This window comes from Sesamum indicum, linkage group LG9 (assembly GCF_000512975.1).
Source record: "Sesamum indicum cultivar Zhongzhi No. 13 linkage group LG9, S_indicum_v1.0, whole genome shotgun sequence".
Lineage (NCBI taxonomy): Eukaryota > Viridiplantae > Streptophyta > Magnoliopsida > Lamiales > Pedaliaceae > Sesamum > Sesamum indicum.
This window is the reverse complement of record NC_026153.1, coordinates 3,920,059-3,935,266: the sequence shown is the minus strand read 5'-3', so window position 1 is coordinate 3,935,266 and position 15,208 is coordinate 3,920,059. Positions and strand designations below refer to the sequence as shown.

The 15,208-nt window shown below is 33.4% G+C and overlaps 3 protein-coding genes across 5 annotated transcripts in view; 2 read left to right on the top strand and 1 right to left on the bottom strand.

Annotated features, from left to right (window-relative positions):
• Positions 1-1,058, bottom strand: part of LOC105170519 — a 2,039-nt gene extending 981 nt beyond the window's left edge. Inside the window, exon 1 of the mRNA XM_011091316.2 lies at positions 122-1,058. Coding sequence (XP_011089618.1) covers positions 122-619 — 498 coding nt within the window. The 5' untranslated portion in view covers positions 620-1,058. The remainder of the gene's footprint in view (positions 1-121) is intronic.
• On the top strand, positions 6,239-12,806 carry LOC105170518 (serine carboxypeptidase 1). Its single transcript, XM_011091315.2, has 14 exons — positions 6,239-6,552; positions 6,689-6,834; positions 7,622-7,698; positions 7,840-7,962; positions 8,089-8,191; positions 8,266-8,303; positions 8,368-8,469; positions 9,642-9,722; positions 9,808-10,044; positions 10,996-11,061; positions 11,127-11,248; positions 11,533-11,646; positions 11,781-11,826; positions 12,401-12,806. Exons 1-14 carry the CDS (start codon positions 6,395-6,397, stop codon positions 12,482-12,484), a joined length of 1,497 nt encoding a protein of 498 aa, XP_011089617.1. The 5' UTR covers positions 6,239-6,394; the 3' UTR covers positions 12,485-12,806.
• The window catches only part of LOC105170517 (poly(A)-specific ribonuclease PARN-like), a 4,741-nt gene continuing 3,291 nt past the window's right edge, over positions 13,759-15,208 (top strand). For 2 of the 3 annotated variants that reach the window (XM_011091313.2, XM_011091311.2), the window contains exons 1-2: positions 13,760-14,132; positions 14,822-14,952. In XM_011091313.2, coding sequence (XP_011089615.1) covers positions 13,816-14,132; positions 14,822-14,952 — 448 coding nt within the window. In that variant the 5' untranslated portion in view covers positions 13,760-13,815. Of the gene's footprint in view, positions 14,133-14,821; positions 14,953-15,208 lie in introns of all 3 variants that reach the window. The other variant, XM_011091314.2, reaches the window with a different exon arrangement.

Sequence of the window (15,208 nt, the reverse complement as noted above, 5' to 3'; positions counted from 1 at the left end):
TCCAAGAAGAAACAAAAAAAAAAAGATCAAGAACGCAATAAACTCACGGAGAAAAAATGGCCAAGAATCAGAATAAACCACCAGTAAATAGAATTTCAAGAACAGAAAAAAGATTATTGACCTTGTTAACAGTCTCCACTATTTGCCTTCCATACTGAAGATCCGGACCCGGAACAGCCAAACAATCTCTCGGGGTTTCAAACGAAGACAAAGAAAACTGCTTCGAGACAACGCCCACATTAAAGTAAATCAATCCGCTGCTGGGAATATCGACCCGGATTTCAATCACCGGAAACCACAAAAACAAATCCTGCGCCGAAATCCCCGACAGCCCGTCGATCTTCCCGTAACTAATGGTGCCCGAGACATTCCTGTCGTAGTGAAGCTCGTTCTCGAACTTGGCATTGCAAGCCTGATCTAAGTGAACCTCGAATTTCCCAGAATTATCCAAGCTGAAATTCTTGACCCCCTTGGGGAGCAATCCCATTGGCAGCCCGTGAACCTTCAAAACTTCGTATATTGACGATCCAGACGCTCCATCAGAATTCGCCCCTGATAGTAACGATGAACAGATGAAGAGAATGGCAAGAACGATCAGAAAATGGCGCAAAGAAACCATTTTTCTTTCAAATCCTTGGAGTCAACGGCATGGAAATTTATATAGTCTCTTGGGTGGGTTCAACGACGGGGATGTCGGGAGGCGGCGGCGGGAGGAGGTGGGGGCGGAGGAGGAGGAGAAAGAGAAGATTAGAGAGGAATAAGGACAGGGCGCCAGCAACAATACAGGAGAGAAGGGATTAAGAGAATGATCAATTATTGGTGGTGAAGACGAGCCCTGATTTCCTGCATCACGGCGTAATGGACTGACCAATGGGTGTCAGAAAATTGAGTGGTATCAATAATGTCTTGGACACGTGCTGTCTTTTCTGAGGGTGGAGCAGGGACGCGCGTAGCAGGAGAGTGGGGGGTGGATGATATAGAGTGTAAAAACAAGGAAGAAATTTCAACCAGTGATGAAGTTTACAGATGGAGTGTTGGCAACTGGTTGTGGACTTAAAGTGCAGAATATACCTCCCACTGTGTGTGTGTGTGTGTGGGAGAGAGAGAGAATAACAAGAAAGAGAGGGGGGGGGTAGTATATCTTTTCTTTTGTTTTTTTTCTTACAAAAGAATTGAACAATTTTGATTTGATGATGCATTTTGAATTGGAAGGATTTGAATTTTAAGAAATATTTATAAAAAGGGTTTTAAATTATTTGATAATTTTTGTGATAGTGCCATATAATATAGTTTAAAATACGGATCAACGAATTTGAACTGCTTTTATAATATAAAACTATTCAAAAAATTTAAAAGATTTTGTTATCGTAAAATTGTTATTATTATATTTTTTTGTTTCAAATCCATCAATCAATTTTAGACTTTTTTTCAAAGTGGGAGGTACTACTTTCAATTATTTCAAATTAAATAGTACTTACGGTTGAATATTCTTACAAACAGAGTGTGAAAACATTAAACAATATTAAATGTTTGATGTTTTAATATAATCGAGTACATATAAGAACTTTATGCGACATATAATTACTTTTAAACATTATACTTATAATGCAAAAATATATATGTAGATATATTTTAATGAATACAAAAAATTAGAAACTTAACTATTACAAATAAGCATAATATAATGTACATAATTAGGGACTATTTCTTCATATTTTACAACTATCCTATGGTTCTTTTCGAAATATTTTTATAAATTGTTTGATTTTTAGCTACTCGAGTCACAACTAACGTAAAATTTTATTCAATGATTGATATTAATTTAATGTCAAAATAAAATTTATATTATACTGACGAGACGTATTCATCATTTATTAATGCATAAAATAGCTCATGTAAACAAATATGTGATCAATTTTGGAAATAAAATGAGGGTAAGGACAAAGATGGGAATATGTAGGTGCAGGCAGCATGTATCCATATTTGGAGAAATAGCATGTGAAGATGGGGCTGGGTATCATCACAATTATGATCTTGTCTTGCCATAATATTGTGATTTTTCTCAACATAATTATTCCTCTTCTCACTTATGAAGTTGTGCACAAACTTTTTTACTTTTTTTTTTTCTTTTCTAATCCAACTAAGAGAATTTAATTGTTACGAAATGTTTTTTTTCGACAAAATCTGTTAAGATATTGTTCGATTTGATCATCGTAGTTCCACCAACGTATTAGGAAGTAAAGTCCAGTCTTCACTTGATCAAGTATTATGGGTTGGCTACCATCATTCTATAATACGGCCACGTAAAATGACGAGCTCTACATTCTCATAAGATTCAAACTCATGACAATGATGGATCGAGCATCTGAAGCTATGTTGAAAACTCTAGCTAAAAGTGCAACTCAAACTTTTTGGAATGTACAGTTGCCTGTTCCACTGGCAACTTCTTATGTCCACGATTGGTGAAAATTGATTTCTATTAGGAATATTTTCAGTGAATTACAACAGAAAATCACCCATCAACTATTTATACGATGCCACCTAATTGGATCCGCAGCCACTAAACTTGAATGCATCATTGAGTTAGACTCTGCACTCCAACACCACAAGAGCAACTATTATCGATATAAACCGTTACAAGAAATGGTTTATTTTCATTGTATAAGAGCACTTTACTTAAAATGCATAAGAGATATGAATAATTGGAAAAAAATAACTCAGCTTATTGGCATTTCAGTAAATATTTCGAAGTTGATTTTGAACATTTTAATTCTTAATATATTTACAAAAATCCCAAAAATATCCTCACCTTTCAACTCAAGGTGTTCTTTACCTTTCGCACAATTACATTATTTAGGGACAAATTAGTAAATTTTAATATACGTGTTCCATTTTTGTATTAAAATATTTTCAATTTTTACTATTGCATAACTAATAATTTATTTCTACAGCAAAAATATACATTATTACAAATACTATTTATGTTTGATTTGGTCAAGCTGACCAAATGCACTAGTAGTGACTGCACTGATTTTCTTGATTTTGTCACATCACATCAATTGGATGCACATTTGACTATGTTTTCTAACTGTAAAATGGCAATATTGATGAATACTTAGGGATTGCAATTAAATTGAATTAATGCAATGATTTCAGTTGGTGAAGGTGTAGTCAATTTTTGTGTAACATGTTAGGTACAAAAATTAAAACCATCACTAGCTATAATTTTTAAAAAAGAACTTATTTATTGAATACCGAATCGAACCACAATTTATTTTTATTTTTTTTAATAATTCAATTCATTTATCAGTACAGTATTTTGATGTACCCAATTTTATCAATTTATTAAAATTTCGAGTCGATTTTATCGAATAAATACCCCTATCGAGAACCACCAAAAGTGGTCCTCCCTTGAACATTATCATAAATGTGTTTCATATGTTGATATTTTTTGTAACAACGATTGTGATGATGTTACATGATATATGCTGGTCCTATTTAGACCCTTCAACAAGGATTCTTCCTTTACGTAATCCCACCTATACAAATACAACGATACATAATTTTTTTTAAAAGAGAAAATTATTAGTTTTTATTATTTATTCTTTTGAATTTATTGAAAAATTAATTCACTGTGTTTAGATGTATGTTCGACGTGTCATTTGACATGTCGAATGGATTATTACTGAAATATGTTGAACATGTCATCGATCATGTCGGACTTCATTTAACTTTGGAGTCGCATTACGTCGGTCGGAAATTCACGTAAATATAATACACTTGTAGTGTGATTGATGTACAAATTGAAAAAATAATCTACATGAAAAGTATATAATGCTTGCATGTTGTGTGATTGGTTGGGTTCGTCCCAAATTTAATTTAAGGTGTGCGGGTTAATTAACCCAACTATGGCTTAAAGTATTCAAATTATTGCACTAATTGGAGTTGTTGAAGTGTGGTTTTCACTTAATATACTTAATTAGATTAACACATCTTTTTAGTTACAATTCCACTAAAAATGTATTATTCCTATATGAAAAGGGCATTGCTTTTCTAGTTAGTGCATCATTAACTCTTACCACTTGGGGTATGCATTATTAATTATGAAAAGATAAGGGGCCAAAAGAGCAATAAAAATAAAGTTGGTCCTTCACATCAAACATCTGAATTCAGTTAATTTTGGTAGTACTATTGACATAATTGGCCCTTCTTAAATTGATTTATTTCAAATATAAAAGGAAAGAATAAGAACAACACAACTCACTCTTAAATAGGTAATTAGGTGAAATATTCCAATATATGTAAAATGAATGAGCTTAATTAATCATCTTGGTATTTTTATACAAAATTGTAATAATTATCTATAAATAATACAATTTTTGTTTTAGTTGTTTTGTGCTTAATTTAGTTGACTATATTTATTTAATTTGAAAATAAAATTATTTTTTAGATTTTTTCTTTTTTTTTACATATTGGGTGGACGAGTGAAAATTGTGAAATATCTATGTTGGGAAGGAAACGACAAACAAATATCGAAATACTATAGTCGAGATCACCCCGTTATTATTCTCACTTGCTTAATCTTGTAGGGTAATTTTGCGACTTTTTACAGAATATTTGGAGCTGACTCAAGTTAGGCCTAAATATATTTTCAAGAAATGAACAAAATTGCATCAAATTCTGATTTTACCTTAAAAAATAACTAGAATTGGATAAAAGGATTTCGGGTAATTAGTTTGTAGTTTTTATTTATGAGCAAAATTATGTAAAATTTAGCATGCATAACCCTATAAGCAATGTAATTATTCCCTTTTTTGTTTTTTTCCCCCTTGAAGTTGTCTTTTATTACTTTCAATACTCTCTCTTTCTCAAATTGTTTTGTTTGTTGTTTACCTTTCAATCATAGATATTTCAGTGATTGAAAAATGTATGATGGACAACTTAACTTTTTCCTTATTATAAATATTACTATTTTTTTCTATATGCCAATATATTATATGAACTAAATTTTGTTTAATATATCAATAATAATAAATTTATGTATAATATATAAATAAAATATAACACTATATACTATTTGATCTATCTTTATAATATTAATCTATATTTTTAGTGTGAATAGACTAAAATATCCTGGAGTAACGGATTATTTAGCATCAGCCCGTGATCACAAAACAATAAAATATTCATCACTTATCGACCCATATTTAACTTGATCGTTGCCATTTATTAGTATTTTTCTATAGTTAACACTTTTATTAAACAAATAATCAAGAAAAACTGCATTGCTAATTTTTCTTTTAAGAAAATATAGAATTTGATTAATGTTTCTTTCTCAATAAAAATAACCAACTTTTATTTATTTATACTATATATTAAGCACAAGAATGTTAGAATAATCACTTTTGGTTGACAAACTATATTATTTGACCAAAATACCCTTAAATATGTCTAATTTTTGCGAAATTGTCTATGTAACTTTTTGTATCATAATATTATTTTCATGTGTATTCAAAACTAATAAAGATTGTTTTCAAGATAATGATCGGGTTTTTAATTTATTTTAAATATAGATTTATGTAATTTGAGAAATTATATTTTGCACCCTTGAGGTTTGCTTCTGTCTAACAAATAAGTTCCATCGTTAGTCAAAATTCACCGAATTTGCCGATATTAACAGAAAAGATTCAGGAAAAAATAATTTCAAATTGACTTATTGTAGGTTCACAAATATTTCCGGCTCATTGTAGGTCAGATAAATCTTTTTTAACCAAAATACACTTATAAGAGTATCTTCTCACATGCAACGAAAATGTATATGGTCAGAAAAATATTTATTTGATATGCAATGTGTTAGTAATAAATTAATAGAAAAAATATAAATTTGTATTCAATTTTTTCTGCTAATATCAATAAATTTGGTGAAATTTCATTAAAAAAATAATCTATTTCTTAAAAGGGAAACAAATATCACAAATACTTTATGTAATTTTGCAAACCACAGAAAATCTATATATAATTATACAAAATATTTAAAAAGAACAACATAATTATTCTAGCAATTTAAATTATACGCACACATTAAATATATTTCGATCATTAATTTATATAAATAAATAATTATATATTTAAAAAAATATAAGCACGCACATCGAGTGTCCAAGCCAGGTTGGTCATAAAAAGGTCCGTGGACCACAGTGGGGGCGTTGAAATATCCGGTTTTTCCGGCCACCACTGAGTCCTCCATACACTCTTGCCTTGTAAGCAAGCTAAACTCCAATATATTATTACTTCTATATATTGAACCCCACTCTCCAATCTGATTTGAGGCAAAGGGAATTCCGGAGAAGATTTAATTATTTAATTAAACCCTCTCCTGTTTTCCACATTCAACATGAAATTCAACAACACCCACTTGAGCTACTGCTACTTCACACTCATCTTAATCCAAATTGTAGTCAGCTTCAAGCCAGTTTCATCAGCGCCTCAAGGTGCTTTTATTACAAGCCTTCCTGGATTTAGTGGCAATTTGCCTTCCAAACACTATGCTGGGTATGAGAAGAAAGAATGTCTGATTTTTCCGCTTTTTTTTTGGATTTTTCTTTGGTTCTTGGCTGTATTATCTTGTTTTAGATAAAGGGTTCTTGTAAATTTTTCTGACTTGTTTTTTTGGGTGGTGGGCTTACAGGTATGTGACTGTAGATGAATCTCATGGGAAGAAATTGTATTACTACTTTGTTGAGTCTGAAGGGAATCCTTCTAAAGACCCTGTTGTTCTTTGGCTCAATGGTGGTCCGGGCTGCTCTAGCTTCGATGGCTTCGTTTATGAGCATGGTAATGGGAGATTCACCATTTTTTCTGTTTTAGATTTTAAGTTTGAATATGCTGTAGGAGTTGGTATTTTGAAGATGCTGTCTTTTTGGAAAAGGATTATGAGTTTGAAGCCTTTTATGGAAGAAATGTTATATGTCAAGATTCTGTGTTTTTTGTGTTTGGTAGAAGGTAAAGGTGCTTTCTTTTTGTGAATGTTGTGGAGCTTTGGGTGAAAGAATGTTTGGTTTGTGATAGAATTCAAGTACGAATTTAGAATACAAAACTTGAACGAGACAAGATTTTACGTCGGTCCGCCTATAATGGGCTAGTCCACTCCCGGACTAAAGCCTCTTTGTTTTGGTCCTCAGACTTTAAGACATTCCCTGACAGCTTTGATATGTTTGGTAATGGGGTTAATGCATGTAATTAGACATCTTATGTTATATGGGGTGAGAACTAGAACTATCAGTGTTTGCAACAGGGTCCTGAATGTACTATTGCTGATCTATTTAGTGATGGTGACAGTTTATTCATGAAGTTTCCTGTTTTCTTTTCTTGAGTAGGCAATTAATATGCAATTAATGATCTCTTTCATTAGATTGCAAGTAACAGGCCAATGATTTTAATACCAGAGTTGTTCCTTTTACCTGCCTTCAGGGTTCAACTATGAACATTTATTCTTGCTCCATAATAAACTAAACAAGACATATGGTCAATTCTTAGAGGGTGGGGGGAGAAGAAGGAGAAGATTACTTTCTTTTGGTTTCCATTTGTCGATAAAATATTTTCTTTATAATTGTTGTTTCAGGTCCCTTCAATTTTGAGGCAGGAAAACCACATGATAGCCTTCCCACCCTGCATCTCAATCCATACAGCTGGTCCAAGGTTATAATTTTCTGTTTTATTGATAAAATATCATTTCTTGTCATAGAAGGTTCATCTATGTCTACTAGATATCAATTGTATTTCGGAGGTTCTTTCTCTACTTTCTAGATTCTGAGTTTGGAGGTATTTCTGGCTTTCCAGGTCTCAAGCATTATATATTTGGACTCCCCATCCGGTGTTGGAATGTCTTACTCAGGGAATGTGTCTGACTACGAGACCGGAGACTTAAAGACAGCTGCTGACTCCCACACATTTCTCCTCAAGGTGACATAAAACAAGACCATATCTTAAATTGCCTGAAGTTTCATAGTTTTATTCTGCACATCGTAGTATAGCTTTTCTCCATCCACCTACTTTAAACCCCAATAACTTTGTCTATGATCTGGCTAGTGGTTTGAGCTCTACCCAGAATTCCTATCCAATCCATTTTATATATCTGGAGAATCGTATGCTGGAGTATATGTGCCGACTTTGGCTTATGAAGTAGCTCAAGGTAATTATTTATAACACGTGAAATGCTTCTTTAGTGCTGATATACAGACTAATTTGGTTATTGCAAATTTGCAGGAATTAGTGCTGGTATCAAGCCTATTATCAACCTTAAGGTATTACATATTGGAATTTACCTGTTAAACCTGGAATCTGCATCAAGTAATTCTTAAATTACAGGGGTACATGGTGGGAAATGGAGTCACAGATGATCATTATGACGGAAATGCTCTTGTACCATTTGCCCATGGAATGGGTCTTATATCAGATGAACTTTATGAGGTATGTGGCTCTGTTTCCGTGTTTTATGTCATGTAATTACTATATTGGTTCATATTCTGGCTAAATTATGTTGTATATTCATGCCATTATTACCTAATGAAAGGGAGAACATGTTTATGTAGTTGTACGTCCAGTTTCTTTATGATGGATTGTGCTGGTTTCTCCTGATAAGTCGTGAAAACTTTGTATATTTCTGGTCTCCTATTTACGTTTAATCTTATGAAGTAATAGGAAAGGCCAAATAGTTGCGTCAAACAATTACACCATGTTCTCTATGTATCTTATTCAATTGATTGAAAATGGGAAAATCAATGAAAAGAATATGAAAAGAAGAGCTAGCTGTATCTGTCACTCTAACCATCACCAATTCATAACATGATGAGAAGCCTGGTCCACAGCATCTGCTTTATTTGTCATGGATGGAATAAAGAATAGTTCCTTATGACACAATTGATATATTTGAAATATTATTTTGGAGAGTCTCTTCTTCTATCTTTTTGCAATCTTAAAGAATAAACTCAAGAAAATTGGAGCAAAGAAAAGCCGGCAGTAATATTGCTTGCCAAAGATTGAAGCAGATAAATAAGGTTAAAAAGTGGCAATGGTGAAAGAATAAGATGGACCGTACTTTCTTAATTAAAATTTATGGCCAAGATGAAAGGGAAAACATCGGAACCAAAAGTGTGGTCCTGTTTGAGATGACGAAGGATTTCACCGGCAACATAGAAAAACTAATCTTGATAAATAGAGCCCCTGAGATGTTCTTTGCATGCCACTTTCAGAAGGAGGCACTTCAACAAGGGATCTTACCCTATTTGTCTAAAGTCCAGCTTTGAGCAAGGGCATAGGATGCTATCATGAATATTAGCAAGCTCTATCGATACAAGAAAATTTGTGTGCTCTAGTTTTGAAAAAATCTTAAGAAAACAACAACATTTTACAGCTGATGCTTTGCCTCCTGTGCTATTTGTGTTTTATGGAAAAAGTCAATTTCCCAACTTTGCATAGCGGTATCCTACATTGAATGGAATTAGAGTTTTGCCACTGCATGTTTCTAAAAGCATGTATTTGCCTCCAAGAAACTTGAAACAAATGGAGAATGCAGGTTAAATTTTGAAGGAATATATAAGTATTAGCTACAATTTTCTTATAGTTCCTGCTTTGTTTTGCAGACAGTTAGTGCTGAATGCCAGGGTAACTTCTACAATCCTACAAGTGAGGATTGTGAAAACAAGCTTGCAAAAGTTGATGATGTAAGATAGTTTTTACAATATTGTGGAAAATGCTTTTGCTTTACCATTTCCGTTCCTCGTGTATTGAGCTTTACATTCATTTCAGTTACTCAAGGACGTAAACATATATGACATTCTTGAACCATGCTATCATGAAACATCGAGTAGAATTCAACTGAACACGAGACTGCCGCTAAGCTTCAGGAGATTAGGTGAGACTGAAAGACCTTTACCTGTTAGAAAGAGAATGTTTGGCCGTGCCTGGCCTTTTAGAGCTCCTGTAAGAGATGGATATGTTCCAACCTGGCCGCAAATTCTGAACAGCGAAGAAGTCCCATGCACTGTAAGTAACACAAACTTGACTTTCTTTAATACCTGATTCTTGTTTTATTTATGGTTTTGCTTCAAAATGCTCACCTAGTTAATTTGGTAAGTTTTTTCTAAGTCGATTTCTTTAAGTTGTAGTTAAAAGTTTTGCACAGTGATCTGCTCATTGGCGCGCGCTTCCTAGTGCCAAATAATGATCTCTATGAAATGTGAAGGAAAAAAAACTTATACCTGCTTGTCAAACTTCTCACAAAATTATGTATTTTCTGTTCTTATTTCCGAGAACCCCACCTGCCATTTGACCTGAAGGTTTTCTAAGCTCTTATATTCCTCTTTCTCATGTGGGGTTGCGAGCAAAATTACAAAAACTCGTCCTGGTTAGTTTAGTGATATACATAGTGAACAAAGTAATTCATTTGTTTTCGCCAATATATATGAACTTAAAACGGTACTATTGTATCATTGCATCATTGCTTGGACTAAGATCTCCTCTAATAAGTAATAACTCGAGATGGTGATTGCTACGTTGATATAATTGAACCGGAAGACCATGGCACTCTCCATTTGATTCTTTCCAGATTGTCCCTCTAATAAAATCATTCTCGAGTCATCTTCAGTAGGAATATATACATGAAATTCTTGTACTCATATATGTGGTTACTGATTTGTCAAACCATCAGTGAGACTGTTGCTTGGAGAGGCAACACACTGAGACTAGAACTATATTGGTCAACATACCTCTTCTTGCCGATGTAAAACTTTGTATGCTGCTAATCTGTTGCAGCAATCTGATGAGGAATTGCATCCAGTCACCTGCTTAAGCTTTGTTTATTGGTTTGAAGATCTGTGATTTAATCTCCATACAACCTGTTCTCAAGTTTGTGCAAATGCTAAGTTCTTCAGCTTTGTATTACTAGATGCCTCATTAAGATTTACATCTTACAGTCCTATTATTTAAAACATGTAGGATGATGAAGTTGCAAATGCATGGCTGAACAATGAAACAGTTCGGAAAGCAATTCATGCTGAAAGTGTAAGTTTAATAATCTCTAGACCTCGTGTTTTTGAAACCATAAACTAAAATCATGTTGGCGCCAGGCAAGTGTAGCGGGCAACTGGGAGCTGTGCACAGACAGAATTTCGTTTTATCACGACGCTGGGAGCATGATCAAATATCACAAGAACCTCACAATGCGGGGGTATCGAGCCATTATATTCAGGTAAGTGTTTATGCTATGTAACTTATCTTATCCTTATATTTACTACTTCTAAGTTGAGAGTCGAAGAGGAATTATTTTATCTCTTGATATATGCTCTGATCGACAAACGTGAGAAATTAGGTGATAAGCTATAGCAATAGTAACCATTACAGCTAGTGATCGTTCTTATTCGTCGCCCTGTTATAAACTTATAAAACCATCATGGGCTGAGATGCCTTGACTCTGAGCTTCTGCAATGGTAAAACTACTTCAAGAACTATACATGCTTACTTTGTTTCTGCCAGTGGGGATCATGATATGTGTGTTCCTTTTACGGGAAGTCAAGCCTGGACGAGATCCGTCGGATATAAAACCGTAGACGAGTGGAGGCCTTGGTATGTGAAAGGCCAAGTTGCTGGGTACGTCACAAACTACTATGTCGTTATTTTGAGTTTGTATGGTTGTATTTGTAAATATTTCCAATGACTTTGTCGGTACTTCACGTAAAAATTAATCAGAGCAACCTATTCACTTGTTGTTTTGTTGCGAACAGGTACGTTCAGGGTTATGAAAACAATCTCAGCTTTCTCACTGTGAAGGTATGTTCACTTAGGACCTTCTACTTACAAGATGTTAGAATAAGTATATAACTCTTTAAAATAGAACAAACGGATGATTGCATGACACCCCTAAGGTTTTAGAATATTACAAAAGAAAACCCTTATATTTTGGACAATTACGGTAACATCTCGTGCAGCCATGGTTTACATTACTAATTCTCAATCAACAATGTAAAACTTGGCTGCAGTAGATACTTACAAGCTATTAGAATAAGTTTAACTTGTGTCAATATAGAACAAGTAACAATTACATAGAAACCCCTAAGGTCTTGACATATGACAAAAAGAACCCCTCAAATTCGGGCAATCATAGAGATGCCCATGTAGTCATCTTTCACATTTACAGATTCTCCCTTTCCAACCCATCTTCAATGATAATGTAAAACATAACTGCAATAGGTTAAGTGTAATTTTTCAAACCAGAGTAAGTATTCTGTAATATTTAAGTATTCTGTAATATTCCTCAACGTTAGGAGGTGTCAGCATAATTATTACATGCCGCAGTCGTTTCCCAGAGAACAAACGAGCCCATTGTACTGATCTAACTATGCAGGGATCCGGACACACCGTGCCAGAGTACAAACCAGTCGAGGCATTGGCATTCTACTCTCGTTGGCTGGCGGGGCAAAAGATTTGAAACAAATTATTTATGTTGATAGGGAAGGGAGCAAAGATGATAATAGTAAATAACTTATTCTTCTTGTAAGTTTCTCATCTTGTTCGCTGAGAATTGAGGAACATGAGAGGCAGCATTTGCCACGAGAAGATCATCTTCTACTGCTTACAGAACGCAAGAAAGAATGCTCTGTATTTCGAGTTCTTAATAGTAATAAGAATAAAAATATCCCCTTTCCTTGATTCAGTACAAGTAGGGCGGCTGTAAATGACTCAAATTGAGTCGAATGCATTATTGTTCAAGTTTGTTTAAATTAATATCAAGCTTGAAAATTTGTGTTGAATTTGGTTTGATTGTTGATCAAGTCGAATTCAAACGAGCTTTAATTGGATGAAACATGAATTGAGCTCGAATATTTCGATATTTTAAGTATATTTATTAGTTTTGCACTAATTGAATCGAGTTTGAAAGCTTATTGAACAAAATTTTGGTTCAAGTTTGGTTTGTTAAATTTAATAAATCAAATTCAACGAGTTTTAATAGATCGATTTCAATTGAGTATTAAGTAGTTTGTTTTAGTTTTCGGCCCTAAATACAAGTTCTTCTTGTTGTTTTGTTTTTTTTGGCTATTGAATTTTGTTAGATTTGTTTTTTTTGTCTTTTGAATTTTGTTAGAAATCTCTCTTCTTATTGGAATAAAATATCTTTCTGTTCATGTGGGATTGTCTAAAGGATAATTACACCATTCTTTCCTGCATTTCGGTGCAATTATATATGGATTCTTATAGTTTGAAAATTATATTTTGTATAACTTATATCCCTTTCCGTTCAATAAATAGATTTTTTGATTAATCGAAATTTAAGAAATTTATTGATATTAGTAAAAAAAAATAAATTAAAATTTACATTCATATTCTTATTGACTTGCTATTAACTTATTACAATTTAAATTAGTCGTCTAAATTAAAGATTGAAAAGATTACTTTCATAAAAAATGGGTTAATTATTTTTTTTGTTTAAAAAAATCAAAGATAATTTGGCTCAATTTTTTTTAATTATATTAATTTAATAACTAATAAATTGATGCTCCTTAAAATTATATATAATTATACAAACACTCTTTATACAAAATTACAAATAGATTTATAATTATAATTTGTGACAAATTTTACACTAACATACCCTCAAGTTGTATTGTAATTTTATTTACATAATTAGATGTAATTTTAAAGGATAATTTACCCTAATTTAAAAACTTACTATGCCTTTTATTTTATTTATCTTTCCTATTCCTATTATGTGGACTTTCTGTTTATCAAATTAATTGAAATTTTATTTCCACTTTCCTGAAAATGCCATTCAGACGCTCTCTCTGTACGCAGGCCGCCGCCCGCCACCGTCGGCGCATCCAATGGCCGGTGAAGCAAGTGACAAAATCCAACTTCTCGGAGGCTTTAGCAGAAATCAAGGCCTGCATATTGAATTCCGACTATGTAGCGGTTTCGTTTAAACAAACCGGCGGCCACTCTGCGCCGTGGCACAAGATTCTCCCCATTGATACGGCGGAGACGGCTTATTTCAAGGCCAAGCACGCTGCCGAGCGGTTTCAGATCCTCCAGTTCGCTGTCTGCCCGTTTTCAGTTAAAGCATCTAAGCTAATTGCCCATCCGTAAGCCTCTTCCGTTCATTTTACCGAGAGTAATTTATTAGGTTTGCTTTAGCCTGCTTAGAGATGGAGAGATCTTGATGGGATGAGAATCAGTTTGGTTGCTTGTTTACCGTAGTAGAAATTATATGGGTTTGCTGTAACATCTGGAAAAGGTGAAGCTGATGTACTAATTGTTGATTTTTCCTAAAGATGATTTTTTGGTTTGGAAAATGATAGATTTTATATGGATGGGTTTTCTATAGCAAATGTGATGAAATTAAGCTTGAGAGAAGGCGTTGTAGTTGTCAAAAGCGTAGGTGAGGTTTTGTGGTATCATAATCAATTCCCTGGCCATGACGGTATGGTATAATCATTATCATTTCCACATTAGTTTGTTCTTATGTTGAAAATCTTCTTTATGGCAGTTTGTTTCCTTTTTTTCTTTGTTTGATAATTATCTGATAGAAGTTCTTGCCAATCCTTGCTTCGAACTTAAAACCGAACGAAACAATGGAGTTTTGTTGATAAAGTTACTTTTCAATGGAATGGACAAAAAGAAAACAAGCATAAGAGGAAGAAAACAAGAGGACAGTGATGAAAAAATGAATCTCTTGAAATATAAGACCCAAGTGATAAGAAACATTGTTACTCAGCTAATGGCATCTGATTAAGAATTTTTACAGATTTCATTTTTCTCACTTCTGGTGCAGGTATAACTTCCATTTGTTTCCCAGGGATGAGTTGAAAGTTGGGATGCCATCTTATAGTTTTTCATGCCAATCATCATATTTGACCGCTATGGCACAAGAAGGTTTTGATTTTAACGCTTGCATATACAATGGTATGTGACATCAGTTATACCAAATCCTGGTAATTGTTGAGAATGTATACTTTTCAATGTTCTCAAACATTTGTTTGTTGAAAGGTAAATATCAAGAGGAAAAAGGAGTATAACAATCAAATCAAAAGGTTTCAGCTTTTCTTTTGTCCTGCTTAGGCTCCTTGCTCCTACTTGCTGTTGGTTTGTTCTACAACATTCATGTGATTTCTGTTAATTTGACGCATCATAAATTGTGCTTGAAAAACTAGATTTCTAT

Bases quoted from the DNA above. Each gene is read 5' to 3' on its own strand.
- LOC105170518 (XM_011091315.2), top strand. From the start codon at position 6,395: ATGAAATTCAACAACACCCACTTGAGCTACTGCTACTTCACACTCATC. The intron at 11,062-11,126 runs GTAAGTTTAATA...TGTTGGCGCCAG, and splicing joins AAGCAATTCATGCTGAAAGT to GCAAGTGTAGCGGGCAACTG. The intron at 11,647-11,780 runs GTACGTCACAAA...TGTTGCGAACAG, and splicing joins GTGAAAGGCCAAGTTGCTGG to GTACGTTCAGGGTTATGAAA.